At 33.5% G+C, this 27912-nt stretch overlaps 1 protein-coding gene across 2 annotated transcripts in view; it reads left to right on the top strand.

The window, feature by feature from the left end:
- Positions 1-27912, top strand: part of LOC145291372 (ATP-dependent RNA helicase DDX42-like) — a 70267-nt gene that overhangs the window by 28936 nt on the left and 13419 nt on the right. For both annotated transcript variants that reach the window (XM_080137149.1, XM_080137150.1), the window contains 9 exons: positions 7615-7734; positions 17261-17368; positions 18950-19018; positions 19608-19736; positions 21558-21657; positions 23756-23803; positions 26583-26680; positions 26795-26888; positions 27445-27525. In XM_080137149.1, coding sequence (XP_079993275.1) covers positions 7615-7734; positions 17261-17368; positions 18950-19018; positions 19608-19736; positions 21558-21657; positions 23756-23803; positions 26583-26680; positions 26795-26888; positions 27445-27525 — 847 coding nt within the window. The remainder of the gene's footprint in view (positions 1-7614; positions 7735-17260; positions 17369-18949; positions 19019-19607; positions 19737-21557; positions 21658-23755; positions 23804-26582; positions 26681-26794; positions 26889-27444; positions 27526-27912) is intronic.

The following is a 27912-nucleotide window of genomic DNA, read 5'->3' as shown; positions in this document are numbered from 1 at the left end:
TTTAACAAAGATATGACATTTTTACTGAAAAAGTAGTGCAAAAAATGTGACGAAACGCATATGGTCTTAAAGAGGGAAAAATATCCAAACGTGTGAGGCACAAAAATAGCCATAACTTCCTTAATTTTAATCAGATTTCAAAAATTTAAAAAGATTCTTTCTTAGCTCATCAAGCTCTTTCTATGCATACCAATATTGAAATATTCAATGCTATTTCAATTTTTTCATGTGTATTGCTAAGTGAAGCAGGATGCTGAACTGATTCTGTGTCCTCACCTTTATGGTGTCCGTCGCTGGAACTGCAAATGGCTTGCATTCATAACAGAAACAGCTTTGGATTGCTGTGCCTAGTTAGCTAGTATTTGGAACATGGTGAACTTGTTGGAAAGAGCTGGCCCAACTAGTTCCAGGTGAACACCACAACTATGACCATACAATAAATACATACAGATGCATGTTCATAAAACTATTAATATTATAAGTTTCTTCTTTTATTGAATCTTAAATGTTTTAATATCTCTTTGCACTGGAAATAAGGACATTTTTAGTGCCTATCAGATGAAATATTTAAAAAGAATTTGATTTGTTTATTCTGCAAGATTGTAATTATGTCATTCTACTCTCATTTAAAAAAAAATGAAACAAATGATTTTATTAAGATTTTAAGTTCATAAACAAAAAAGTAAGCTTATAAATGTTAAAATTATTACTGTAGAACTTATAAATATTTAAACTATTAGTTGCCAAAAGTAAGAAAATAATTCCTCCTGCAAGAGATTTATTACCTACAAAATGTCACTTCCAAAATCTAGTTTATACCAGAAAGTTGAAAGATTTGTGTTTAAATTGCTGTAATAGAAGCAAGCATCTATTAGTCTTGTTAGTTGTTGACATCAGGGAAGGAAAAAGAAAATAAAAACTTAAATTTGTAGATGGATTTTTTTATATACATGTGGCATTAATTTGCATATAAGGGGAATAGCGGCTAGAAGAAGGATGAGTTGGAACAGATTTATCAAAGGCATTGCTGCAGCTGCTGCAAGGTAGGTGGGCTCTCTATCATGATAGGGAATTACTCATGCCTGAAAGTATCCTGTACCTCTACAAGGCCACCATTCACCTAGGTATGGTGTATTGTTGTCACGTTTGGATTGGTGCATCTGCCACTAGTCTTTCATTCCTGGACAGAGTTCAAAAGAGTTGCCAACCTAATAGGTCCCGAACTGTCAGTTAGGCTTCAGCCACTGTTCCATTGACAAAATGCTGCTTCCCTCTGCCTGTTTTACAAGTATTTTAATGGTATATGCTCCAAGGAACTACAAGCCCTTGTATCCCTGTGAAGTCAATACCTCCCCTGACAAATCCAACAAGCAGCAAAATCCCACTCCTACACAGTAGAGATCCCCAGATGCCAGAAAGCCTTCTACTCTAACAGTTTCTTCTCCAGAATTGCTAGACTTTGGAATTCCCTTCCAGGTTCCTGCTTCCCCAACTGTACTTACCTGTAGAAGTTCAAGTGTAATGTGAACAGACATTTTGCTGCTCAGCTCCCTTCATAGTATCCCTGCAATCATGTCCCAGATAGTAGGCTTCTACATCAAAGTGGCATTGTGCCTTATTTGGGGTGAAAATACAATTAAAAAAAAAGCTGAAGAGGACAGGGGTAGAGTTTTTGACAGCCAGGAGAGAAGAACATGGATGTTGAGTGTTGTAAATTACGGTTTGATGGTATAAGTTAAGAGGAATTGGTATGAATTGCGGCATTAGGAGTTCTGTCAATTTCTATTTAGATTTCAACTGCAACATCACCAAAAACTGAGAAATACATTTTCTTTTTCCTTTTTCTTTATTGGTTTAAAAATGTGTTTATTACTTCTATTGAATGCTTTTGTGAGTATTTCATTTGTCACTATAAAAAAAAGTATTCAAGATTTTTCCAATTCCCTAATATGTGTTAGGGTTTGAGTATATTTGTGTACGATTGAGTGATTTACTTAGTAGCCCTGTATATCTGCTGTTCTGCGGTAGTGTTTGTATATGCGAATTCATTTGTATTTGTTTTTTCTCAGTTCTGCCCTATTTTTTTTCTAAAATATTTTTGTTACTTTGTATTGAATCTTCGTTAATTATATCCGCATGAAACATTATTTCAGCCCTGTCAAAGGTATTTCTGGAAATAATTTGCGGAATTCCATTTTAGTTTTTCTAAAAACATGCTGCAACGATGTACGAAAACAAATGAACGAGCCAGACACAAATATTAATTTTGTAGGTGGAGAGCAATTGATGACAAAAATAGAAAAAGAAACTTTATATATATATTTTGCTGAAAAGAAAATTGAGATTAAAAAAGTATTGCTCTTAAAATACACTTTGTTAAATAAAATTCATTTTATAAGTGAATGTAACAAATTTAAAATAAAGAAAATAAAACATATTTAAGAATAACAAATATTAAAAAAGAAAATAGCCACAATATGTAGAAAAAAACATTGACGTAACAGTTCAGTTTTATAAATGTTAATGTTATAAAGGAAAATAACCGAAAAGCAAAGAGTTATCTCCCTGGATCGGAAAGGGGAAGACTTTCAAGATGGTTGACACAACATTTCACATAATCTGTTGTTCTAACGTTTTATTATTTTTCTGTTTAAGAAAATAAATAATTTGGTGCCAAAACGATGTCTTCTTGTAATTCCCACATTTAACAACCAGTTATATTCCGTGACAACATAACAGATTTGGCAACGAGGATGAGATGAACTTGGATTAAAAAAAAAATAAACAAGACCCGGTCGGACAAACCACATGATGCCTAAAAAAAAAAAAAAAAATCCAACGGACTTATCTCTTCAAAATAAATAAATTTTCCCTTTTGTGCACAGCACAAAAAAAAAACAACTGCATTATTTCTTCGTCATGGATCCAAATTTACTGGCAAGGATACTTAGAAGTCAGCAAGAACAATTTCTTGAGGCACAAAACAAATTAATAGAAACATTAACGGTTCAATTTCAGACACAATTGGCTTCATCAACTAAGTAATTCAATCCGGAATTAAAACAGACATTTTCCGTTTGGTTTGACTGATAGAAAATATGTTTAAAAATGATTTTAAAGAAAAAAAAGATGATTGGATTGCTTAGAAAACTGGGTTTTATTAAATATGAACGTTATGTAAACTTCATTCTACCAAAGAAACCAGAGAATTTTACATTTGACAAAACAGTAGCCCAGTTAACGGACATTTTTGGTGAGCCATCATCATTGTTTAATATCTGATACAATTGTTTGAAGTTGACGAATAGCGTTAATGACAATTTTATCAAATATGCTGGAGTGGTTAATGTTCAGTGTGAAAATTTTTGACTGAAATCACTCACAGAGGACCAGTTTAAATGCCTTATTTTTATCGCAGGGCTACAATCTCCAGCAGACGCTGACGTGCGCACACATTTACTGTCTATGTTAAATAAAAACGAAAGAAATGGCAGTGTAAATTCTGACCACAGAATGTCAACGCTTGATAAATCTTAAACAGGACCCTGCCATGGTGCAACAACAACATTCTGCTATTCCATCTGTTTCCAGTTTAAAATCTGTACAAAAATTCCCGACTGGAAAGAATAAAAAGCCGCCAACACCCTGTTGGTCATATGGTGATATGTATTATGCACGTTTTTGCCCTTTTAAAAGACACATGTTTCAACTTTGTTTACGTCATGGTCACAGGGACGGATTTTGTGAAAAAAAATAACTTAAAACTACCGGGGTGAACTCTTCACCGACGAGAGGCAAAACTCATAAAAAAATAACAACGCGTTTCCAAAAATCTACCACAAATTCAATTTTTGCTGCGTTTAATTTAAATTTTGAAGTTCGTAGGAAATAATTGTTGAGATAAACAACAAGCCAATAAAATTTCAATTCGATATTGATTCCGACATAACTCTGATTTCACAGTCAACATGGGAGTTATTAGGAAAACCAATGCTTAAAAATACTAAGCATGTTGCTTGCAGTGCATCTAGAAACAAAATACAATTAACTGGTGAGTTAACATGCAATGTCTCTTTCAAAGAAAAAATTTTTCAGGGGTATGCTATGTTTCTGATTCATCAATCCTGAATCTTCTTGGTTTGGATTTCATCGAGGAACTTGACCTTTCCAATGTTCCACTTAATACAATTTTCAATTCTTTCAATGTTAATACTGCAACAAATGTTGAGACATATTTTAGAACATTCTTAAAACAAAGTCCAGCAGTGTTTTTCAAGAAGGTCTTGGATGCTGTATAAAAGTCAAAGCAACTTTAAAACTAAAGTCTCATGCAAAGCCAGTTTTTAGACCAAAGTGTCCTGTACTATATGCAGCTTTAGCTACAGTGGAAAAAGAATTGGACTGCCTTCAACAAGCTGGAGTAATCCAACCGACAAATTACTCATCCTGGGCAGCACCTATTGTTATTGTGAAGAAGGCTAATGTCAAGGTACGTCTGTGCGGATTTTTCCACAGGATTAAATGATGCACTGGAGACACACCATTATCCACTACCTGTACCAGATGATTTGTTCTCAAAACTCAACAGTGAAACTTGTTTTTCAAAACTAGACCTTGAAGATGCATATTTACCAATGGAAGTTGAAGAAGATTCCAAAAGTCTTTTCACTATCAACATCCACAAGGGATTATTTCGTTTCAATCGTCTTCCGTTTGGGGTCAAGTCAGCCCCAACTATATTCCAACAAACCATGGATGCAATGCTCACAGGATTGCCAGGAGTTTGTGCCTACATTGATGACATCATCGTTACAGGCACATCTCAAGAGGAACTTCTGCATCACTTGATTTCTGTGCTGGATCGAATTCAACAATATGGATTCCACTTAAGACCTGACAAATGCAATTTTTTCCAAACTTCTGTGAAATACTTTGAATTTTTATTTCACAAAAATGGTCGAAAACCAGATCCAGATAACATTCAAGCCATAAAACACATACCACCCCCAAGGGATGTTTCAACACTACGATCCTTTCTGGTCTTGTAAGCCATTATGGTTCCTTTTTACCTGAATTGCACAAATTACGTGGACCTCTTAATCATCTTTTACAAAAAGATAATAAATGGAACTGGTCAAGTACATGCAAAGAATCATTTGAAAAAATAAAATCACTTCTTCAGTTAGATCTATTGCTTACACATTATAATCCATCATTAGACATTACTGTTGTGACGGATGCTTCAGACGATGGAGTTGGAGCAATAATATCACATATTTTTCCTGATGGACGTGAAAAAGCCATTGCACATGCATCCAAATCATTGACACCCACTGAATGAAAATATGGCCAAGTTGAGAAAGAGACTCTAGCTATTATCTATGCTGTAAAAGGATTTCACAAAATGCTATACGGCCGTCATTTTAATCTGATCACAGATCACAAGCCTCTAACAAGTATTTTTAGTTCAAGGAAAGGAATTCCCGTTTATACAGCAAACCGCTTACAAAGATGGGCAACTATGCTGTTGGATTATGATTCCTCCATGAAATACCAATCAGGCAGCAAAATTGGCTAAGCAGATGCATTATCCAGACTCATCTCCTCTCATCAAAAAGCTGTAGAAGACAGTGTCATCACTGCTATATCTGTAGAACCTGAAGTTGTCTCTGGACTTGTTTCCACAGTGTGGGCACTACCGGTCACATCGGAGATGATCCAGGAGGCTACAGCCACAGACCTACTAATACAAAAAGTTCTGTACTTCCACTCTACCAGCTGGCCTAATAAGTGCGCTGATCAGCAATTTAAACCATTTTTTCAACGAAGATCTTCTTTGAAACTAATGAAATTCTTCTTTTTGCTGAACATCTTGTTGTTCCATCTAATCTTCAAAATAGTCCTCGGATAATTTCACCAGAGACATGAAGGAATTAATCAGATGAAAGCCTTGACCCGTGGTTATGTATATTGGCCAAGTATGGACAAACAATTAAAGGAACTTGTCAGGAGTTGCTCCAAATGTCAACTAGTTGCAAAGTCCCCCCCCCCCCCCCCTAAAAAAAAACTACATTCCATTCATGGCCGACTCCAGAAATTTCTTGGTCTTGACTGCACATTGATTTTGCCGGACCAATAAATGGACAAAATTATCTCGTGCTAGTTGATTCTTACAGCAAATGGCCAGAAGTCTTTCAGATGAGCCACATCTCATCAAAAGAAACTAAGAAAACTACAGGAAATCTTCAGCAGGTTGGGAGTGCCCGAAGTATTAGTTCCAGATAACGGTACTGCTTTTACTTCAGCAGAATTCGCAGACTTCTGTAAACAGAACCGCATTCAGCACCTGAGATCTCCACCTTTCCATTCTCAATGAAATGGACAAGCAGAACGGTTTGTGGACACTTTTAAGAGAGCACTCTTGAAATTAAAAAGGGAAGGAACTACTCAAGAGATAATGCAAATATTTTTAAGTAGCTACATAGCTACCCTAAATCCAAATGGAAAGTCTCCTGCTGAAGAACTTATGAATAGGAAACTACGTTTGCCAATTGATGCTATTCGCCCATCAACAACTAAATTTTACAGAAGAAACAAAATGATGGAAAACCAGTTTAATTGTCATCATGGAGCAAAACCCCATAAATTCCTTCCAGGACAAACTGTATTGGCTAAAGACTACTGTAATGGTAAAGAAAAATGGACACAAGGTTGCATAATACGCTGTTCTGACAATGTCGTCTATGATGTAGATGTACAATCATCTATTTGGGTTAGACATGCAAATCAGCTTCATCAGTAATCCCTTCCAGAGCGACGTCCAAATGATGCAGCCATCCCTTTACATGTGTTACTGGACACATTTGAATTACCCCAAAGTGTTCCAGTTATAAATAATAAACAAAGCAAGCCTCACATCAAAGTCCCAATAAGAAGAACCCAGCGAATTTGTAAGCCAACGCCAACCTTACAATTAGATCCACATAAAACCTCTTGCAAAGATCACATTTCAAAGAGGAGGTGTTATAAAGAGAAATAACTGAAAAGCAAAGAGTTATCTTCCCTGGATGGGAAGGGAGAGGACTTTTCAAAATGGCTGACACAGCATTTCACATTATCTGTTGCTCTAACGTTTTACTATTTTTCTGTTTAAAAAAAGAAATAATTTGGTGCCAAAACGATGTCTTCTTGTAATTCCCACATTTAACAACCAGTTATATTCCGTGATGACATAACAGTAAAAATGTTAATGTAAATATTTTTTCTTTTTGTTGGCCTTTCTCAAATCTCTTTAACATCGGTTAATTGAATCGGAAATGTTTTTATATTTCCATTTTTTTTTTTCATATGACATAATTCATGTTTGTATTGATTTGTATCAATGTTCAAAAAATGGTCATGAAATCAATCTCTGAGATTGAACTGAATATGGAACGAGTTCTACTTTATGAAAAAGTTTTCTCACATAGCTACATTAAATAGAAATGGCATCTCACTTTTTTTAATGAAGATTAACAAAGATTAAGAAAATAACTTTTTTTTAACAAATGTTTTGGTATATAATTATTCAACATGCACATCACAACATCTAAATTTTCTTTGATTTTATTCCAGGTTTCTGGTATTTGTCCTGCAAAACCAGTCAGTAGTTTTGCACATTTTGGTTTTGATGATTCCCTTATGAATGCAATAAGGAAATCTGAATACACTCAGCCGACGCCGATACAAGCGCAGGTCAGTTTTTATGTAACAATATTTGTCTATTTCTTAACTGCTGTTAGAAATCGTTCAGTGATTGCCTGACTCTATGGTTCTAATTCTATTTAAAGATTTCAACTTCTTTAAAAAGCATGAAAAATGTCTAGAATATAAAGGAGAGTAGGAAGTGAACCTTGGGTTTACTTTTGGTGGCTGCATAGCTTATTTTGCCCTTTACTCTGCACATTCTATAAATGATGTTTCTTACAAGAGGGGAAAATTGCTGTTTTCTGGGTAAGAATCTATTCATCTCACACTTGTCATTGTTTGGTTTTTACCTTGAAGTAATATTTTTTTTTTTTCTTTACATTAGCTTCTGTCTAGAGCAACTTCTATAGAAAATAAAAAAAATAATTGTGCCAAGAAATTTAGGTTTATTGCACCATTAAAATTTTTTTTTTTTTTCTCGAGTTTTAATAATATCCTTGGTGGTTGTCTGTAGTATCTCTACAAACAAAATACCATGGGCAATCACTAACCACTGAATAGGAGCATTTGAAAAAAAAAATTGATTAGTTTTGGTCATTGGTAACTTTGGTTCAATGAATTTATCTTTATTTACCTGAAAATTAAATTTGGATCCCCTTCCTTTGTCAATTTTGAAACTGGCAATGCACATTATTTGAAACTATGTGTGGGGGGAGTGACACTAAATAATGACATAATATTGTTTTCCAAATCTTAACGTTTTTTTTGTTTTTTTTGAGTAATCAAATTAATTATGAAGTTTATATTGAAAATTAGAGTTCCATGATATCATTTCAATAATCGGGGAAAGGTTTAAATATGCTGTACCTGCATGAAAACAGGTTTAATGTAATGTTTTTATATTTCAAAGCTTGCATTGTTCTCAATAAATCAAATAAAAATAAATCAAAATGCCGAATAATTTAAAATTATTAACTTAAAAATGAGCAACTGCTTTATTTTTTGCTCATGAAATTTTGATTTTAAACTAATTTTAATTTTTGATAAAATATTGTAAAAACTATAAAAGCATATTTTGTTTATGAATCTTGTCTACTGAACTTTCTTTTGATTTAACCATTTTTCATTGACATAAATATGTTACTATCGCAGTCCCCCCCTCTCCTAAGTGTTAAGAATTTTTTAAAAAATAATAAGAAAAAAAATATGACAAAAGAGGAAATAAGTTTATCAGCAGAACAAAGGTATTGGAAGTTGTTCACCAACCCACATAAAGGGAACTAAAATAGGATTGCTAGTAACAAAAACTTGACATATAATTGTTAATCAAGGTGTGGCAGTGAACAAAAACAAAGGACCAAATAATGGAGATCAATATGGTTAAAGTTAGTTTTAGGAGTGGTTATGAGTTTTACAACAGTTTATTGTCTTGGGTTTGCGACAGTTGAGGACAGTTTTTAGTTGGATTTAGGAGAATGCAGATCATGGCTCTGATTAAATTGAGATTAGCCGACAACTGACGAGCACGGCTTCAATAGATGTGGACCTTAGTGTATAGAAGGTCGATGGTATCATACACACACATACACACAGCCCAACTAACATGCACAGAAAGTGAAAAATGATGACATGACCAGAAGAAAAGATGGAGGAGAAGAATATGGAAACTGCGTTAGGATCAGCATTTGTTGGCGAGCAGGCAAATACATGGTGGCACAAATGCTTGTAATTCGATGTGGAAATCTTGATCATTGCTCCTTTGTAACACTAAAATTAATTAGTTCTTTTTGATTTTATACAAAGGAAAAAAAAAGAATTCTTTGACACCTCGGCAGTTTTTTAAATGTTTTGAGCAAATTAAAAATTTTTACGTTTACTACAAATTCGTACTGGACTGTGACATTGCAAGTTCTTACTAAAGTTGGACTCTTACATTCACTTTCTGTCAAATATTCTTATGAAAGGTATCATTACCTTCATGTCTACCCTTTTATTCCAGAAGAATGACTTTGGTATTAAACAACTGGCATTGTTAAATGGCACCAACATAATGGCTGAGTGGTCTGCTCTTGTCAGGCTCACATTTTATACAGAATTGGCTTCCTTATTAAGAATGGGTGTTGTCAATAAGTTTAAAGTTATGAAAGTGAATTAAAAAAATTATTTTAAAATCAGTAATACTTTTTTATTAAGTGAAATAAAGAATCTATGGAATGCCAAATCTTGCAAGAATTTCTTTATAAAATGTACTCACAAAGTGTTTTATTAAGAGAAAGTTGTCTATAGATGGTAGAAGTTTTACATGAAGATATAAATAAGGTTCTATATGCCTAATATTGAAAAAAAAAATATTGTGCAGAAAATAGTGGAATATTCCAATGATAAAGAACTGAAAATGTTGCTGAAAAAAATGGTCAGATCCTTCTATCGCTTTAAAAAATACTTGACACCTGATGCAATCCTCTATCTGTATGAATCGGTTACACATTCTAAGATGGATTATTACTGCCATATCTGGATAAATGCTGCTTGGAGCACTTTCTTCCACTGCTGCTACTAGATCAGGCTGTCTGAAGATACTGGCTTCTAGGCCTAAAATGCATCAAACATTGATGTTATTTTTTTTCTTTCCCTTTCCAAATTTCAATCATATTCTGCAAAGCCAAAAACAAAGACGAGTTTTCTTTTAAAAAACAACCAAACCAAACACATGAATAAATATCTGAAAATATAAAAGTCGAAGCATAAAAACTTTCACCAAAATGATTCGATTTGGGATTAAATAATCAGAAAAGATTTGATATGCCATAAAACAAAACAAGCAAATCAAAAGTCTTTCTTTCTTTGACAAAATTAAGTTCATAATTTTGTTATTGCTTCTATTTTCTACATCTTTTTCTCGTTACTAGTCTTTCTCTACTCTATCATTATTTTCATGGAATGTACTTGACTGGGCTTTAATCTCTGGTTTCTCCTTGAAAGACATAAACTACTCCTGATACCACAACTACAGAAAACTTTACTTTCTTCTGTGTGCTTAACATCAAACGGAATTCCATGAATAGATATTTTTCTCCTAACTTATCTGGAGAGCACTTTTCTCACAAGATTGCTTCGCTGAGGGTTACTGTTATATTCCTAAATACTTAGGAAATAAAGACAAACGTGAGTTACACCGAGTGGTATGTGTAATGGGGTTTATTTATAATACAGAAACGTAAGGCTGCTCGCCTAAGGTAAATAGAAGTACATAGTAACAAGTATGGGGAAGAAAGTCTGATAATCAACACGTAAGACTATCCGTCTTACTGCGACTGCTTGTCTGCCGCTGTCTGCCGCTGTCTGCCAAACAGTCCAATATATATATACAGTTTGTAACCGGTGTATAGCCAGTTATGTTCCTTCACAACACCTCCCCCTGAAGCTGAAATCTTCCTGATTTTAGCTTAAATACCTCTTCCTTTTAGGGTCAGGGCTTAATCTCCTGGTAACTTTTCTCTTTCTTGCGCTTTTCCTTCTGGTCAGCGTTACCCGGGGTAAAGGTTTCTGTCCAGCCCGTATGGTCGGTTCAGGCGAAATATTCATTGTTTGCGGTACACACGCTGGTTTTGGTATATCAAAAATATCGCACAATGTTTCCATTGGTGTCTCTTCCACATTTGGAGTCAGTCTGGGACGTATTTGATTTCTGTGTCTTTTGCAGACAAAACTTAATCCTTGGATGGTATAGACCATGCTCCCAATCCTTTTTTTGATAATACCTTCAACCCACTGATTTCGTCCATTTTGAAAATTTTTGAAATATACATTTTCACCTGGGGAGAAGCACTTGGTATTAAGGTTTTCTTTTTTGAAAACTTTCTTTTTCTCTGGTAGCAGCCTATCGAAGACAGATCTTATCTTTCTTGCAAACATTAGCTCAGCCGGGGAAGAATTGACATTATTATTAGGATTTGGTGTCACCCTGTAAATTGCTAAAAATGTTTGAATACATTGTTCGTCTGTGTCCGTAGTAAGATTTTTCTTAAGTGCCCTTTTAAACGTATCTACAAATTTTTCGGCCAACCCATTCGATCGTGGATGGTACACAGGTGTTGTCATATGTAGAATATTTAGTGAGTCACAGAATTCTTTGAATTCATGAGCAGTAAATGCTGTTCCATTATCGCTCACTAAGGTTTTTGGCACTCCAAAACGGCTAAAAATTTCATTAAGCGCACTCACAGTGTTTTTTGCTGTTGGATGTCTAAACTTAAATATTTCTGGCCATTTTGAAAAAGAATCTACAATAATCAAGTAAAAATAACCATTTATAGGTCCCGCATAATCAATATGCAGACGTGACCAGGGTAGGTCCGTCTTTGGCCATGGCGTCGTTTTTACTGGAGGATCTCAAGCTGCTAATTGACATCCTCTGCATGTCTTGACACATTTTTCAACTTCCTTGTCCATACCAGGCCAGTACACATATCCTCTCATAAGGGATTTCATTCTCGAAATGCCCGGATGACCTGTATGAAATTCCTTCAGAATTTTCCTCTGTAACGTTAGTGGAATTACGATCCTCTCACCATACCTGAGCACATCTTCACAGATGGAAAAAGGCGTTGTTTGATCTACCTTTTTATTTTTTTTTATCCATCCCAATTGATTTTTCATTTTCTTAATGAAAATGTCATTTACTGCCTCTTTTTTTATTTTTTCGAAAGTTACCGGAAGTTCACGTATCATATTACACATTGAACTTGTACATTCACTTTCGTCTTTAAGCGCAGCAATTACCGTTTCTTCGAAACTTTCGCTTCTTTTAGGGATCAACCGTGATAATGCATCTGCGTGTCCTAACTTTTTTGAGGATACATGTTCCATCTTAAACTGATAGTTTAAGAGGGTTACAGCCCATCGCTGTAATCGATTCGCAGTATGTGTGGGAATGCCTTTCTTTGATCCAAATATGGTAAGTAGGGGTTTATGGTCGGTTTGCAAAATAAAAGATCGTCCATGGAGAAATCGATTGTACTTTGTAATTCCAAATATTATCGACAGCGCCTCTTTTTCAATTTGGCTGTAATTTTTCTCCGCTGCAACCAACGTTCTTGAAGCATGGGCGATAGCTTTTGTCCTACCATCCTCATACTTGTGAAGTAATACAGCGCCAACACCGTAATCACTGGCGTCCGTTGCTAGTATTAGTTCCTTTTCTGGATTGAAATGTGCCAATGCTAAGTCTGACAGTAGACATCTTTTGATATTTTGGAAAGCAGATTCACATTCCTTATTCCAGTTCCATTTAACACCCTTTTTCAGTAACTCGTTAAGAGGAGCTCTTAAATTATGTATGTTAGGGATGTAAATTGCATAGTATTGAACTAATCCCAAAAACGATTTTAATTTTGTCACTGAATCTGGAGCAGGCATCTTTTCAATTGCTTCAGTCCTTTGTGGATCCGGTCTTCGACCCTCTTTGTCGATTATTTGACCTAGATATTTAATTTTTTTCATAAAAAAATCGCATTTTTCTGGGCTCAATTTAAAACCAAATTCCTGTATTCTTTTGAATACTTCTTTTACATGCTTCTTATGATCTTGCAAATTTTCACTTTTAATTAGGATATCGTCAAGGTAGGCCATTGAAAATTCCAACCCTGCCAGCATCGTGTCCATAATTTGCTGGAAAATAGCAGGAGCAACCTTTAATCCAAAAGGAAGCCTCTTTAGCTTAAAAATGCCCTTATGAGTATTTATGCCTAAGTATTTGGAGCATTCATCGCTGATCTTAATTTGCAAGTAAGCATCTGAGAGGTCTATCTTAGAAAAAATTTTTCCTCCGTTAAGCTTAGAGAACAGATCTTCTGCGGACGGAAGGGGATAATTATGGTCCAATAGACAGTCATTTAAACCCGTTGAAAAATCTCCACAGACCCTTATTCTGTTATTTTTTTTCTTTACATACACGGTTGGACTTGCCCAATCTGTGTGGTTAACTTTTTCAATGACTTCCAGTTGTTGAAGTCTATCCAACTCTTTTTCGATTGCGTCCATCGCTGAAAAAGGCACATTCCTTTTAGGTTTGAATACTGGAGTGGCATTTTTCTTTAATTCAAATTTTGCCTCTGTCTTAATACAGAGTCCTAGTCCTTCGGCAAAAACATTGGGAAATTCAGTTTTCAAATCCTTCAGGAAGTCTTCCCTTTGGTTTGCTTTTTCTGCAGTTAAAACGTTACAAAACGAATTTATGGGTTTCTCCCATAAATTAAACAGGACAATCCAATCTACCCCAAACAGGCATGTATTCTTTCCTGGTACGACGTACACTTTGGATTTATGAGTCTGGTTAGCGAATGTCACTTTGCATTTTAATTCTCCCTTGAACTCTAATCTTTTGCCGCACACACTTCTCGCCGTCTTTCTGGTTTTCGTTAATTCAGGTCGACCTATCCTTTTCCATATATCTTCATTTATAATACTAATATCTGCACCGCTATCCAGAAGCAATGTAACCAGATGTCCATTTATCCGAACATCAACATATTTCCGTCTTTCGCAGCTTTTTTCTTTATTCATGCGAAGCGTATTTACATTATCGGTCCCTTGTCTTTTCTTCTGGGCACAGTATGTTCCCTTGTGACCTCTGAGACCACATTCATAACATATTTTGTTCCTAAACCAGCAGGTCTTATTGTTGTGTCTTAAACTACCACAACATTTACACTTTAGCTTTGGGTCTTTATATCCTTTAAGGATCCTGTGTTCTTGGAACCTGGACTTTCTTGTGGTCCCTTGCCTTTTTACTTGCTGCACCTTAAAAATATTTTTCTCTTCAATGCGAGTGTTGTCTTTCTTTATGTTAATCAGACGTTGACACTCTTCAGTGACTTTTTGCAATGTTATGTTAGGATCCGCCTCCATAATTGTTAGGATCCGTGAACGTATATCTTTGTCCCTTGGTGCTGTGAGACCTTGTACAAAGATTAAACATTTAAATTGGTCTGCGGAAATTTCATTCAATTTAAATGATTCGCATAAACAGTTCACAGTGCAAGCATATTCTAGATAGTCTTCAGCTTCTGCCTTCTGAATGTTCAAACATTTGTATCTAGAGTGAAATAGGCTATCCCTTTTATCAAATATTTTCGACAAGGTACTAATTGTTTCCTCGAACGAAACCTCCTCCGGTTTTTTTGGTAGAATTAGATTTGCATACTTGGTGTTTTCATCAGTACCCAGTTTTTGTAGTAGCAGGGTAACTTTTTCCTCATCGGTCCAGTCTAAACATCTTTTCGTAAAAATTGTTTCGTATCTTCTGTAGTATGCAGGGAAAGTAACACCAGTATCCGGGGAGTAACGAAATTCCGTTAGTGAATTTGAAATACCCTCGGCAGAAAAATTAGTCTTCTTCCCGGTCGACGTTAGAATTAGCTTTTCTAAATTCTTTTGCTGTGTCGACATTTGTCGTTGTAGTATGTTTGTTTGTTCTTGTTGTGCCTCTAAAGTTTTTTGTGTTCTTTCTTGTTGTTGTTGCAGCTGTTGCTGTAGCTGTTGTTGTTGAATTTGTTGTTGTTGTTGTTGTTGCGCTAAAAATTGTTGAGTCATTTTTGTCTGTTCCTGGATGCTAAGGGCTAGAGCCTTAGTTAACTCTGCTAATTGTTCCATGTTAGCTTCTAGTACAAAAATGTCTTTTCGAATTCTACACAATAATTCCAAAGAAAAATCGTAAATTTACGTATATCGTAAATTAGTAGCAATATGCAGACACAACACGTTTCAACAAAGTTCATCCATAGTAATTCAACAGGCTTTGTAAAATAATTCTTTTTTTTTTTTTTTTTTTTTTTTTTTCAACAACGTAAGTTCATACACAAAATATTTCTTACTTCCCACGACAAATAGTTCCAATTATTTATATAAAGGCAATAACAAACAATTTTCCAAAAAAAAAAATTTATGGCTGCCGTTCCCACGTGGCATAAAATGGTACAATAGTCGTTGTATTTATATTTTTTCTTTCGAAACTCGTAATCCTTTAGTGTAGTTTCGAATTCAACTTGCGACCATTTTTTTTTTTTTTTTTTTACTTGTCAAAATAAATATAAATTCCACTTTACCTTGAACATGTTTCTATAATTTCTTGTGAGTTCTTTACGAAGAAAAATCCGTACTTTTCGCTACTTTAGGTAGGAAAAATTTTTAAATTCATTGACGCACGTGGTCAAAAATCCTTGTGTAGTTTGTTTTTTTTCGTAAAACAAAAAATCCTTGCATTGTACACAGTCCTTGGTACGGTAATTTATCTCTGTTAAGAGAAAGAACATCCTTTCGTCGCCATTGTTATATTCCTAAATACTTAGGAAATAAAGACAAACGTGAGTTACACCGAGTGGTATGTGTAATGGGGTTTATTTATAATACAGAAACGTAAGGCTGCTCGCCTAAGGTAAATAGAAGTACATAGTAACAAGTATGGGGAAGAAAGTCTGATAATCAACACGTAAGACTATCCGTCTTACTGCGACTGCTTGTCTGCCGCTGTCTGCCAAACAGTCCAATATATATATACAGTTTGTAACCGGTGTATAGCCAGTTATGTTCCTTCACAACAGTTACAATATGGTTATCTTCAAATTTAATGTAAATAAATATTTATAAACTGGCCTAAGTCATTCCCTTCGTTTTCAATACCCTCAATTTTTCATCATTTAACTCACACTATAACCATCTCATTAATGATTTTCCTCAAGTGGCTTTTAGCCTTGATAGTGACTTATTAGTAAAACGTTAAGTGTTTTGTCATTTAAATCAAAATAATGAAACCTTTACTTTTTTTTTTTTTTTTCAAGAAACAATCTGTTGTTGTTCATCTTTTCCTCATAATTGATTGGATTTAATAGCAAAGATAAAGTGCTTAAAAAACTTTCATTGCAATGTTCTAGAATATTTTAACTCTGAACTATTTTTCTTTGTTTCACTAATAAATATTTCAGAATGTTCTTTCCACTCATATTATTTGGATTGTTCGGACTACTGTTCTTATCTTGGATGTTTTCATGTTTCGGTTGATGTAACCCCCAGCCTTCTTCAGGTGTATCTTGTTGAAGTGGACCTGTGGCATAGCGAATAAAGTACTTGATAAAATTAAGTTTTAAAGTTACTCGTTTGGTTCAATTCTCAGTGCAGGCGATATTGAAAATACAACTGTGAATTATATAGGACTTCTATTCAGTCATGGCTAGTGGAACGAGAACATGTTACCCCCCATGTTTTAAATAAGGGGTTGGGTTCAAAATTCCGTCCAGGTTTCAGTTTGGCAGAAGGATTCCCCAAGTTTGACAAGATACATCTGAAGCAGATTGGAGTTACATCAACCGAAATGCTGTGCAAATACCACTCCAGATGCGAACAGTAGTCTGAAGAATCCAAATAATCCAAATAACCAATCCTCATATAAAAAAAATCATCAGCATACTTTTACTATTAGATTATGGTCATCATAGATTACATTTTTTTTGTTCCTTGATAAAATTGTATCAAGTTATTTTTTATGTAAATATTGTTTTATTTTTTGATGCTGTTTTAGGGAATTCCTGTTATTCTGGCAGGCCGAGATATTATTGGAATTGCTAAGACTGGAAGCGGCAAAACGGCAGCATTTGTGTGGCCAATGTTGATTCATATTATGGATCAGGTAAGAAAAACTCAACTATATTCCCCCTCTCTCCCTTCACATTCAACGCTTCAACATTTGTGTTGCTTTAATTTGCCTGGATCTGTTAGGTAAGCAACCATTTGTCAATACAAGACGCCATGAGTTTGGAAATGGCTGAAAAGTCATTTTCTTTCATACTTTTATGCAACATATGTATTTTTCTTTTGAGCTATAATTAAAAAAATAGTTAGACTAGAATCTTGGTTGGATAACTAGTCTAGAACTCAAAATAACATCTCTTTGCTTATCTTGGCATTGCTTCTTGCTTATCTTGCATTTTGCATTGTCATTGGATTTAAGTAATGTTTCATCAGGAGAATGTGCAGTTGCTTCACTACAAACTTTTCATCATACAGACAGCTTTCTTTTAGAGTGTAGCCATTGTTTCTAAAGATAAAAGACCATTCACATATTCCCCCACCTCTGGCCCAGGAAAGTTAGATCCTATGCATATGCTTTTGTTTTTATCTGTTTCTTTCATTCTTTCATTATTTTTAAGAACTAAAACATTTTTATCTCCTATAAATTTTAGTTATTTCTAATTAAATTATGGCATTCCTATGGTTTTAAAATGTTACATAAATCAATGATGTCACACCACAGCTATAATTATTTTGTTAAGGTAATGTTTTAAGCTCTATTTACAAAGAAAGCTTGAATTGGTAGAACCTCAGACTGAAGATCTCAATATTTCAATTTCAATTTCTTGTCATGTCATCCATTTTATTTGTTTGGAATTTATTATTTACTATTAATGTAATATTCTCCATTTCTTAAGTAAAGAGTTCCATTATTTTGAAATGAGATTAATTCTGAAATGTATTTATTCTTTTAAAAAAAATTGTGACTGTCAATTTATGTGAGGAAGATGGACCACAGCTGGTGCTATTACTTTGAGTAGGAATGGACCTGGGAGTAGTAGTAACTAAAGAGTGAATTTATTACTAAAAGCTCCCAAATTAGGTCCTTACAACTGGATTCAGTTTTGTATATTCTCCAGACAGCTGATAGGAATGGATAGCGTTATGAAATTGGTAGGCAGACAAAAGCCGACTTTTTTAAAGAACATTGAATGTAATTGGTTAAAACAATAAGTTGTTTTGAAATAATGCTGAGCAGAATTTTTTTTCTCTTAAAAGAGCATTAATAATTTCCGCAATGTATTTATGTTAAAAAAGAAAATTGTGTTTGACAATCAGAGAGATGGACAAAATCCTTATTTAAATAAGATTATTATCATTTGCATATTTACATGAATTAAACTGATAAATTTGAATGAATTAAACTAATAAAGTACATAAATAAATTTTAAACCTTTTTTCTTTAATCTACTATGCTATTTGTGCAATGAAAATAGTTGAATTAAAAACAAAATTATTGTAATTATTGAATTTTGATCTGCCATTATCATTTATTTTAGATTTTAAAAATATCTTTTTTTTTAGAATTTTTTCGATATTTCTTAAAATTTTCAAATTGTCAAGTTATTTTAAAGGTAAAAAGTTGTGTTAAATTCTATTTGATTCTTTTAATGTTTAATATGTATGATTTCCTTTTCAGAAAGAACTTGAAGAAGGTGATGGGCCTATTGGTCTGATTTTAGCTCCTACTCGAGAATTGTCTCAACAAGTAAGCTTTTAGAATGATCTTTATTCATAATTGGCTGAATTTATTGCTGGTCAATGAAACAAACAAAAACAAATAAGTGTAGATCTTTTATTCCTAGCTAGTTAGTCCTATCTAGCATTGCTTGTTAAGTTTTATTTGCTTGCACATTATTAAACTTACACAGAAAATGAAAAAAAAATAGTTGTAAGGTTAGATAACTCCTATTCAATTTAAAATGAATCATCACATCTTTATTTTTAGCTGATTATTTAAAAAGTATTTAATATGAGAATATTAACATATTACAATCTTTATGCTTAATTTTCAATCATATAACATGTGACGGTTGGTCTTTTTTTTTCTATTTTTAGCCATAAAAATGAATCATTTCAATATCTTATTCAAAATTATGTGATGAAAGTGCATTTTTCTTTTTGTTGCACAAAATTTAGGTCTTTTTATGACAAAAAGATATAATTAAAAACTTGGATGTAAGACTGTTCATTCCAGTCACTTTTAAGGTAGAAATTATGAAGCATTTTCTCAAAACTAGGAATTACACTTTTTATACAAAATGTAAATAAGTTTTTTTTTTCTTATTCTTTCACAGATTTACCATGAAACTAAGAAGTTTGGAAAAGTTTACAATATCCGTGTTGTGTGTGCCTATGGAGGCGGTAGCCTTTGGGAACAGTGTAAAGCTTGCCAAGAAGGGGCAGAAGTTCTTGTTGCAACGCCTGTAAGTTATTCTAAAGATCGAAACTAATAATGTTGTAAAACAATATTAAGCAAAACATCAACTTGGATAAATCTATAAAAGTTTTCAGTGGAATTATTTAAAAAAAAAATTGACTTTCAAAAAAGGATAAATTTTCATATTTACTCCTGTTTTCTAAAATAAATTTAAGTTAGAAAAAAGATGAACTAATTATTTTGATTCATTGGACTACTTTTCTCATCTTACGTGTTATTTTCACGTTTTGATTGATGTAATCTTCAACCCTCTTCATGTGTATATTTTTGAACATGGGAATCTGGACATAATTTTGAATGGAGCCATTTATTTAATCCATGGGAGTAGCATGCTCTTGTTCTGTCAGCCATGACTGGGTAGAAGTCCTAAGTAAATTTGCAATTGTATTTTGAGTGTCGCCTGCAAGGAGTCATGGCATAGTGGATAAAGTAGTTGGTAAAATTCAGTTTTAAAGTTAGACTCTTCTGGAGGTTGAAGGTCCAATTCTCAATGCGGATGACATCCAAGATGCAATTGTGAACTACTTAGAACTTCTACCCAGTTATGGTTTCTGGAATGAGAGCATGCTACCTCCGTGGATTAAATAAGGGGTTCTGTTTGGAATTCCATGCAGATTCCCAATTTCGAAAGGATATACCTGAAGAAAGTTGGAGGTTACAGTTATCGAAACATGAAAATAATACTCAAAATGAGAACAGTAGTTGAAATAATCCCAAAAATACGAATACTCAATCCTCATCACAAAAATTCATAAATGTGAACTAATTAGTCCAAACATATTTTTTAAGAGCAAACAATTAGAAGCTGCTTGTAATCTATTTTTCTAGTATTTTTAGATTGAAAGTTCAAATAATGATTAATGCTTCTAAAGCATAACATACAGGGTGGAACGATAGATTTGTTGCCCCAAAGAAATCGACACTACAGCTTTATTTTAAAACTTATAACTCATGTAGTAGAGTTGAAATCTATTCAATGTAACTGCCTTCAGCCTCAACCACGGTCTCGATACGGGTTTGAAACTGGGAACATGCCTTTTTCACAAGCGCCGACGGGAATACTCTGCAGATGGCAGCGATCAGGCTGGCTTTGGTGTTGTGGGAGGTCATGTTGGTGATGTTCTTGACATATGACCAAATGAAGTAGTCCAGTGGGTTCAGGTCAGGGGGAGGAGAGGAGCAGTGAGAGAAGGATACAAAGTTGTAGCACTCCTAAAGCCAAGCCTGGGTTTCTTTGGACTTGTGGGCCGGCGCCAACTCCTGCTGCCACACCCAGATTGTACCAGGGGATCATCACACTCTTCAATGAACAATTTATATGAACAGTGCCCCCTCTTTCACACCTGATTGTACCAGGGGATCATCACACTCACATCAGGTACACTTTGGTGTTGACTTTCAAGCAGACTTTGAAGATGTGAGGTGGCAAATGTGGCCCTTACTTGAAACCGCATCAAAGATCATAACCATGGTCAGAATCTTCGTTTGCATCTTGAGGGTGCTGGCAATGGTCCTGTTATAACTTAGATTGGTAGAGAGCATGAGTTGTACAGCGGCGCATCTCTGATCTCACTTATTGAACATTGTGTCACTTTCAGACCTGATAGAAGGCTCATATCACTCTTAGGATTTGTACACAACTGGCCAACTAGTAGATGTTCTGCAACAAAAAAGGAAAATTGATTTTTATCAAATGGAAATGGAATTGTTGTCTTTTCTAGGGCGGTAGTTTTATTGGAGAAAATGTAACACTTAGGCATGATGATGATAGATTATTGTATTAAAAAGAACGTTCCTTTTCTTTCAGGGTCGACTGATAGATCTTGTTAAGAAAAAAGCCACGAATCTACAGAGGGTAACCTATCTTGTGTTTGATGAAGCAGACAGAATGTTTGATATGGGTTTTGGTAAGTTGGTTTAACTTCAGATTTTTCTCTTTCTCTCCTTCCTTCTCCTTTTCTTTTTCTCTCAAGCATTCTATTTTCATAAAAAAGTGCTTGTCTAGAATTACCCTCATATTAAAAACAAAAATAAAGAAAAATCTCTATGTTGTACGTACACGTGACTGAAAGAAAATGTTATATACCCCCAAATTATGTAAATTGATCAAGTAGTTTTATTTTTAAATAAGAAAATCAAATTTTATGGCTAACCAAGGAGCGACTGTCTCACACCACCATTTTAAAAACAATCTCAAGAAGGGAGATAACTCAACATAATTCAAACTTGTGAGATTTTTTTGTATAATCCTTACAAAATTTTATTAATTACTTAAAAATTTATTGATAAAAAAACTGCTTGATCAATTTATATGATTTTTGGAATATAATTTCTTTCAGTCACATTTTTGCATATACATTTTTCTTTGTTTTTTTTTATGTAGGAGGAATTCTGGCAAGCATGAAAAAATTCTATTTTACTAATGTTTTTAATTTTTCAAACATTTTTTATAAGATTGAAAAGTTTATAAGATTGAGTGTGGAACCACTCTTTAATTGCCGTTGCTCCCAGGTCCACTCTGACCCGGAGTGGTAGTACCTGTTTAGGATCCCAACTTTGGGTTAAATAGAAACAAACTTGAAAACAACAAATATATATTATTAAAATATTTTTCTTCAAAATAACTGGATTTGGCATTAAATAACCTGAAAAGGGTTGATATGCCATAAAACAAAATCAACCAACCAATTAATAAAGGTTAAAATTAAAACAAAAAAGTAAAATAAAATCAACAAATATGCGAGTTATATCTTAAGAGAGAAATATCCAAGTAAAGTTAAAAAATCAAAAAAAAAAAAAAAAAAAAACAATCCCTCTCTTTCTTTCTTTCTGTTAATGACACCATATTACTTTGCTCTTGCTTTTAAATTAAATGATTGTTTAAAGCAGTTGTTGATAGTAAAAGGGTAAATTTACCCTTTTTTACATTCCTTGACACATTTATTTGCACAAAATTCTAAAAATTTACATTTGGAACAAATTAGACAAGGCCATCAAAAGTATGGGGAAAATGGGGTTAGGTATGGTCAAAAATTATTTTTAAAAAAATGCCTATTCTACTCTTATCTAGAATCATCTTGGTCACCATTATACTACATTTAATCTTGAGGAATCTTCCTACTTAAAACATCCTCACATTGTTGAAAAATTTTTTTTTTATTGATATGCTTTAGAGAAATTCATTAGATTAACATGAGATCTTAGCCAAGAGACCAATAAACTATAACAAAATAAAGTTTTTATGACTAGGCATTTATATGAACAATGCTCCATCTTCCCCATCTACAGCCAGCCTGATTTAATTTGATTGTATTTTCTTTTAATGAGACAGTGTAGTATCTATGTTGTTATAAGACCATGCTTCCAGAAATTACCTTTTTTTTTTTTTCCAGGGAATAGGGATAATCTTCCCATGTATAAGATCCTCCTATGGAAGAAGGTTAATGTAGTATCTGTTCTTTTGTCATTTATGAGACCATCTCTCAAAGGACAATCTTCTCCTCCTTTTTTAAATAGAGTGGTGGTAGTGTAATATCTTTTCTATTGCCGTGATATCACTACTCTATATTTGCAGGCATCATCTTCTGTATTTATGAGGAGATCCTCCTCAACATTATCTCCTACCTTAGAAGGATGTATTGTAGTACCTGTTCTGTTGTGATATCATTCTATCAGGCATTACCTCCGGCTTAGGTAGTTTGTTCATTATGCTATTTTTCCATCCTAATAAAAGGCAACTAAAAGGAGTATATATTTGCTAGTATTTAATGATTCATAGTTTTTTTTTTTAATTAGTGATAAAACAAACTTGACCTCAATTGACTTAAGGAAATGAATTTTTTGAATTTCCATTGGTAAAATATAAATTTTAAAAGTTGATAAATTTTCACTTACAAAAATATTTGATTTTAAGATTATTTATTGGATTTTCTAATAACACGTCCTATGTTTGTTTGATCTTAAAACATTTTATTTCCTTAGTTTATTGTTGAGATTTCATTTCAGAGTCTCAAGTCCGATCCATTGCTAATCATGTTCGGCCTGACAGACAAAGTAAGTTTCTTTGTTTTTATTTATTTATTTATTACACTATTATAAATGCCAAAATCAGATGAAAAGAAATTCTTTCTTCTATAATTACTATTTAAAATAATTTTTTTCTACTTATTTAAATCAATTAATTTATGAATAAAAAAAAATATTTTTAATGCTAAATTTAAAAAAAATGACATTTCAGTTTTGTGCAGACAATTTCTGTAATTTTTGTAGCAGTAAAGTATGTTGATTTTATGATAGATTTTATTTATTTTTTAAAACTTTTAGATGAAAATCCTTTTTTATTGGCAAAATGGGTAGAGAGAGGCAATTCAAAAAATACCAAAAGAGTTGCATGTTTTCTTTTTATTGCAAATTGTCAATTCTGGTATAAGTGTTTCTAAATAAAAATGACTTAAAAATTTTTTTTAGCTACATGTTTTTGTTTTGCAAACATCAGAAACACTATTTTAGAATAGTGTTTCTACTAACAACCAATAAGCCTAAACTATTATATACTAGGTGCCTTCAAAAAGTTTCCAGACTTTTTTTGTATAGGCACTTTTATTAAGAGTACACACATGAAACTCTTGTCCCCTTTGAAGTAAACTCCGGCTGGAATGCACGTGTTGTACGATTTCAACAACTTCTGGAAAGCCCCATGGGAGTTCTCTTGTGTGAGCGTGTCAATGACCTTTATAACAGCCGCTTTCCTCTCCTCAATTGTCTCATAACGACAGCTTCTAAGGTTTTCCTTGAGCTTAGGGTATAACCAAAAGTCACAGGGGGCAAGGGCTGGATTATAGGGTGGGTGAGGAACTGTCTTGATGCACATCTTGGCCAAATAATCTATTGTCAAGGATGGTCTGTGAGTTGTGGACTGGTGCATTGTCCTGGTGGAAATGCCACTGACCTGATTTGAGGAGTGCTGGCCTCTTCTGACGGAATCTCTTCCTGAACTCCCTTAAAGCCTCAACATAGTATTTCTTGTTGACTGTCTGTCCAATGGGAACCCAGTGCATGTATAACATGCTTGTGCTGTCAAAAAAGGGATCATCATAAGTTTCTGTCTGGCCTTCTTTGGTCTGGGAGAGCTAGCATGCTTCCACTGGGAACTCGGTCTTTTTGTCTTTGGATCATAGTAGATCCAGCTTTCATCGCAGGTCACCAGAGCATCAAAAACTGTGGAATCTGAATTGATCAGCTCGATCATTTCCCTACTGTCATGACATTTTTTTTCTGATCCTCTCTGAGCACCCTTCGGATAAACTTTGCACAAATCTTCTGCATCTTCAGTTCCTCACGAATAATTGTGTACAAGTTTCACACTCACATCAAACTGTGCACTTATTGTCTCTATAGACACACGGCAGTCTTTAGCCATGAAATTCTTTATTTGGCCAATCAACCTTGGTGTTCTGACTTCCTTACTCCTCCCACACCTTTCATCATCCTTGAAACTCCCTGACTTTCTTGAATCTTTTATGCCACTCAAAAACTGATGCTTGATTCATGCAAGATGGTCCAAGATCAGTCTGAAGCATTCCATATGTTTCTGTGGCATTTTTTCCAAGTTTAAAACAGAATTTTATTGCATACCATTCTTCTAAAGTGTCTTTATGTCCAGATTGCATTTTTGAAATTCACCATCTGTGATAATCAGGCTTTAATATGGTGTATTCCAATTCTTGCTGTAGCTGTTCATTTGAACCTGAAATCATAGAAATTGGTCAGTCATCTCATAAAATGTATAGCAATAACATACTTAAATTTCAAGAATCTACAACAATTTTAAATGCCTGTACAAAAAAAAAAAAAAAAGTCTGGAAACTTATTTAAAGCACCTCATGTATATTTATTTATGAAATGAATTCACTCTTCATGAATTTGGAATCAAGAATCTGTGCATAACAGTGATTGTCATACATTCTATTATTTTTTCCATGCTATATATTAAGGTATTTTATGTTATGGGATATTTGTTCATGCTGGATATCTATAACATCAAAGCTAAATTTTTACTTTATTTTAAAAATAAAAATATAATGAAAATGATATTTGGTCTGGACTGGGGGCAGGAATACATGGCTCCACATTGATTACTGGGCAACACCAGGTGTGCCATATTGTTTTTTATCATAAGGATTTGATTGTTATTCAATACAAAAAATAATTTTCTGTAAGTAATAAACTTGAATTTATCTCCAATTTGAAGCCCTCCACCATCCTCCAATAATTTTGTTATCAGTTTGAATTATAATTATGAATAGATTAACAGAAACAAGATGAGTTTTTTAAAGATGAAATATAAGTAGACTGTTCCTTGTTAGCCTATTTAGGTGTGCATACGTTCTTTTTATCAATTTGAGTGATAAGTTGAAGGTCAAACAATTATTTATCTGAAACTCTGTATAGAGTTGAATATTTGATTGACAGATCAATTGTTTTGTGATTATTTTCAGTTTTTAGAATTTAATTTAGAAAACAAAAACACTTTTGAACACTATATTTATGTATATACGCATATTTTAAATATTTTAAAATTCTTAAGGAATTAGAAAACATCAAATTTTGTTTTTCTTTTTCAATTTCAAGCCGGTCTTGAAATCGATTTAGAAGTTGTTTTGAGAAATTATTTTATGATTTTTATCTCGAAGGAAAGTATAAATCTAGTATTGAATGTTAAGAAATTATATTCAACATTTGATGATTGGTAAATATCAATGTGCTACAAATTATATTTTTATTTTGTTTCCGCTTTTGATGCTATATAAAAATCTCTGACTTTCTTTTACAGCCATGCTATTCAGTGCAACATTCCGAAAGAAAGTTGAACGTTTAGCTCGGGACATTTTGGTTGATCCTATTCGTTGTATCCAAGGTGAACTTGGAGAAGTAAGTTCCAATTTTTTATTTATCGGTTTATTTCTTAGAATTCCAAAAAAATTTTTCTTTTTCAAATTTTACTGTTAAATAAAAACTTTTTATTTTTCATTTTTTACACAACAGGCCAATCAAGACATTACACAGCTGGTTGACGTGTTACCTTCAGGACCAACAAAATGGCGTTGGTTAATGAAACGTCTTGTTGAATTCACTACCTGTAAATACATTTTTTGTTAATTATTATTTTTAAGATTGTAAAGAGGTATCTGATTCTTTATCGGTTGAAATAAAGACATAAAAAACTATTAATTTTAGTTACAAGATATGTTGTGATGTCTTTCGCAATTCAAAAAATCTCAGAAGAACTACAAATTTGAACCTTGTTTTTTCTCATTTTTAAATCCTTTTTCCCTGAACAGTTGTAGACTTTTCCATTTGTTGTCGGCACAATTTTCAATTACTCTTGATTTATCAATTGCAACTCTTCCATGTCATCATCTACAAACTGTTTCCAATTGCTTTGAGTTTGATCAACCTTTGGTGAACCAAACTTATTTCATTGATTGACAAAAATTGGCAGACCTTAAAAGATTTGAAAACAATTGGTGTTTTAAGTTTGCAATTGTGTTTTCCTTTGTCACATTTCAATTTAACACAATTTAAATGGGTCTATTATATTATGAAAGTAGGAAATCTTTGTTAAAATGTAAATATTTTTATAATTTACCATGTGTAAATCGTGTTGATGTTATTTTCCTTTTTTTTTGTTTCAGTGGGAAGTATTTTAATTTTTGTGACAAGAAAAACCAATGCTGAAGAATTAGTGACAAATCTTCAAAGTAAAGACTTTTCAGGTTTGTCATATTTGTTATATTTTTTCTTGGTTCAGTAAGGGAGGGGGTATCCAACACCCTGCATATTGCAGCAATACAATAATTTCGTCTAAAATAAGAGAGTGGGGAGGCTTGTGATGGGCTGCATGGTGTAATAATTCTATCTGAAATAAAACTATATCTGTTATCTTGAAATGTTAGCCTGCAGTGGTCTTCCTGATTTTCAAACTACTTGCTTTAATCTTTGAAATTTATTTGATGCATGATCTTGTGAAGAAATTATTTTTACATTATGCTGCATATCGCAAAACTATGTAAGCAGTATTTCAAAAGGAGTTCTTTGAATACTGCAAGATTCCTTTATCTGTGATGACCATTCTTCTTTCATCGTGATGCATTTTATGGTGC

Source organism: Euprymna scolopes, chromosome 12 (genome assembly GCF_053919585.1).
Source record: "Euprymna scolopes isolate OS-2025 chromosome 12, ASM5391958v1, whole genome shotgun sequence".
In the NCBI taxonomy this organism is placed as follows: domain Eukaryota; kingdom Metazoa; phylum Mollusca; class Cephalopoda; order Sepiida; family Sepiolidae; genus Euprymna; species Euprymna scolopes.
The sequence above is the reverse complement of the archived record's forward strand: the minus strand, read 5'-3'. Positions and strand labels throughout refer to the sequence as shown.